Source organism: Tupaia chinensis, unplaced genomic scaffold (genome assembly GCF_000334495.1).
Source record: "Tupaia chinensis unplaced genomic scaffold, TupChi_1.0 Scaffold147500_2, whole genome shotgun sequence".
NCBI lineage: Eukaryota > Metazoa > Chordata > Mammalia > Scandentia > Tupaiidae > Tupaia > Tupaia belangeri.
The window spans coordinates 965,840-968,321 of NW_006207352.1; the positions used below are offsets into that span (position 1 = coordinate 965,840).

Genomic DNA, 2,482 nt, shown 5'->3' on the forward strand with positions numbered 1-2,482 from the left:
CGGCCACAGTCTCTTCCTGTCCACTCTCCTCTTGGGATTACCATTGGCACGATTCTCAAGCCTCCATGTCTGGGACTCTAACCACGGAACTGGCCATGTAGGATCCAGCCGCTCAGCCTTCATGCCAACTGCTGGGCCTAAAATTTCCCACTTAAAATAGGGGCTCAGGGGGCCCGCGGGTGGTGTGGTGGTTAAGCTGCTGACTCCCACAGGACCGAACACACTGCGTCTCTGGCAGCTTGCTTTCTCACGTTCTCTCTGGTGAGTACATGTGCCCTATAGCAAATTTAAAAAGTAATAATTTTTAAAAATAAATTATTCTTAAGGAAAAATAAAAATAAAATACGAGCTTAAAGGAGCCAGCAGGTGGCGTGGAGGTCTAGGTGCTGGACTCCTGCATAGTCAACCGCGACTTGCTTTCTTGCTTTCCCTCTCTGAGGAGCACACGTGTCTAACAGCAAATTAAAGAACTACTACTAGAGAAAGCGGGAAAGGCGTGGGGAACGGGCCCCTGAGCACCGCTGGTGGGAGTGCACAATGATGTTGCTATGGGAGATGGTGGCCATTCCTCAAAAAATTAAACAACTGCTACCGACCCAGCAATCCCACTTCTCAGCGTGTGCCCGGAACATACCCACGTTGACAGCGGCATTCTCACCACACACGGACAGATGCAGGGTGGTAGCCAGCCTTGAGGAAGGGGCTCTGACAAGGCGAGGATGAACCCAGCGCACGTGCTGAGCGAGGCAGTCAGTGGACGGGCACTGCGGACCCCACCGACAGGATGTACGTACAGTGGGGCGTCCCAGGGGTGAAGGCAGAGTGGCGGTTTTCCAGGGCTGAGGGGAGGTGGCAAGGGGGTTAATGGGACAGTTTCAGTTTTGAAGACCATCATGTCCTGGAGCTTGGTCACAGAGCAGCGTGAGTATAATGAACACCACTGTCCCGCACACCTAGATGGTTACGTGCGGTCAGCACGTGGCATGGAGGTTGAGGTGCTGGACTTCCACATGGCCGACTGTGGTTCCAGTCTCGGACCTGGCGGTTCAGTTCCTCACTTTCCCTGTCTCTCTTTGGTCAAATGAAAAAAATAGTAATAATGATAAAGTTAAATAAAACAATCTTTTAAAAAATATTGTATTAGCCTAACAAACTCAGTGCAGGAAGGTGGCCTCAGCCCTGACTCTGAGCTCTCAGATCTCTGAGAGCTCCCAGTCTTCCGGCCACCTGACAAGACAGGAAGCCCCTGCAGTAGGTCCTGAGGGCTAAGTCAAAGGGGGTCTAGCCAAGGAAAGCCAGAGGCTGCTCTGCTGAGCCCCTGCCCCGGGGGCCACCACCCCTCCCTCCAGGGTGTCTCCAGGCCCCAGTCTGGCCCAGCACACCCGGCCTCTCCCACCAGCCTCTCCCACCCCATCGGTCTCTGGCTGCCTCCAAAGGGGGTGTGGCTGGGAGGCTGCCTGCCGGGACCCTATGCTGGTCGCGTGACTGTCTACGCTTTCAGACGCCTGGCTCCCCCTCTAGCTCTGTCACCCACGGGGACTGAATCCTACAGAGCCACCAGCGCCCTCTCCCAAATCTGAGAAGATATCCCCAGGGACACCCTTACCCACTTCCGACAGTCACCAGCCCACAGGAAGGTCTTGGGTCTCCCCCAGTGGCCAGCATCTGCTGCTCTGGGCTCCTGGGAGTCTGACAGAGAACACCCACCATCCTGGTCCCAGGTCACCCCATGCCCACACTCTCCCCTCAGTCTCTTACACCTCTCCCTCTGGGGTTTCCAAGGGACTGGGACGCACCCCCTTCTGCTGTAGGAGCTTCCCGTGTGCCCTTCCCCGCTCTCAGCCAATGTGAGCTGCCAGGCATGAGCACTCAGCTCCCTGCAGCACAGGCCGGCCACGGACAGTGTGGATGTGCATCAGGCTGTACCTGCACACTTACTGTTGCACAGGGAGAAAGGAATGGCCAAGGGGTGTCCCTGCTTTCGCAGACTACGATCTGGGCAGAGAAAGGACGGCAGAGCGACGCCCCGAGTATGAATTACGAAGTAACCAGAGCAAGAAGGAAGGGCAGCGTGTGGCTGCAACCTGCGGGGCTCTGGCCAGGCGGGGGCAGCCCACAGTGAAACCCCCCAGCCCCAGAGCCTGGGGGCCTCGTGCGGGGCTGGCAGGCTGTCCCAGGGTTTCCTGCCACATCACATGTTCCTGGTAGCAAGGACCGGGTCTCAGCCTCTGCACCCTGCTCTCCAGATCACTCGGTGTGGTGGGCTCTCGACTCAAGGACTAAACGGCTTTTAAGCTAAATGACTCAGACAAATTCCAAGCATTAAGAATGAAAAGAGCGGACCAGTAGGTGGCGTGGTGGTTAAGGTGCTGGACATTCCCACATGGCTGACCAGGGTTCGAGTCCTGAACCTAGTGGCTTGCTTTCTCACGTCCTCTCTCTCACTCTCACCCTCTATCTCTCTCTGGTCAAATTAAAAAAA

The 2,482-nt window shown here is 56.1% G+C and overlaps 1 protein-coding gene across 1 annotated transcript in view; it reads right to left on the reverse strand.

Annotated features, from left to right (window-relative positions):
- Nucleotides 1–63: 63 nt before the first annotated feature.
- Nucleotides 64–2,482, reverse strand: part of HMCES (5-hydroxymethylcytosine binding, ES cell specific) — a gene marked incomplete at its 5' end in the record, with an annotated part of 15,186 nt that continues 12,767 nt past the window's right edge. Inside the window, 2 exon segments of the mRNA XM_014584734.2 lie at nt 64–276; nt 635–839. Of these exon segments, the coding sequence (XP_014440220.1) occupies nt 248–276; nt 635–839 (234 nt within the window).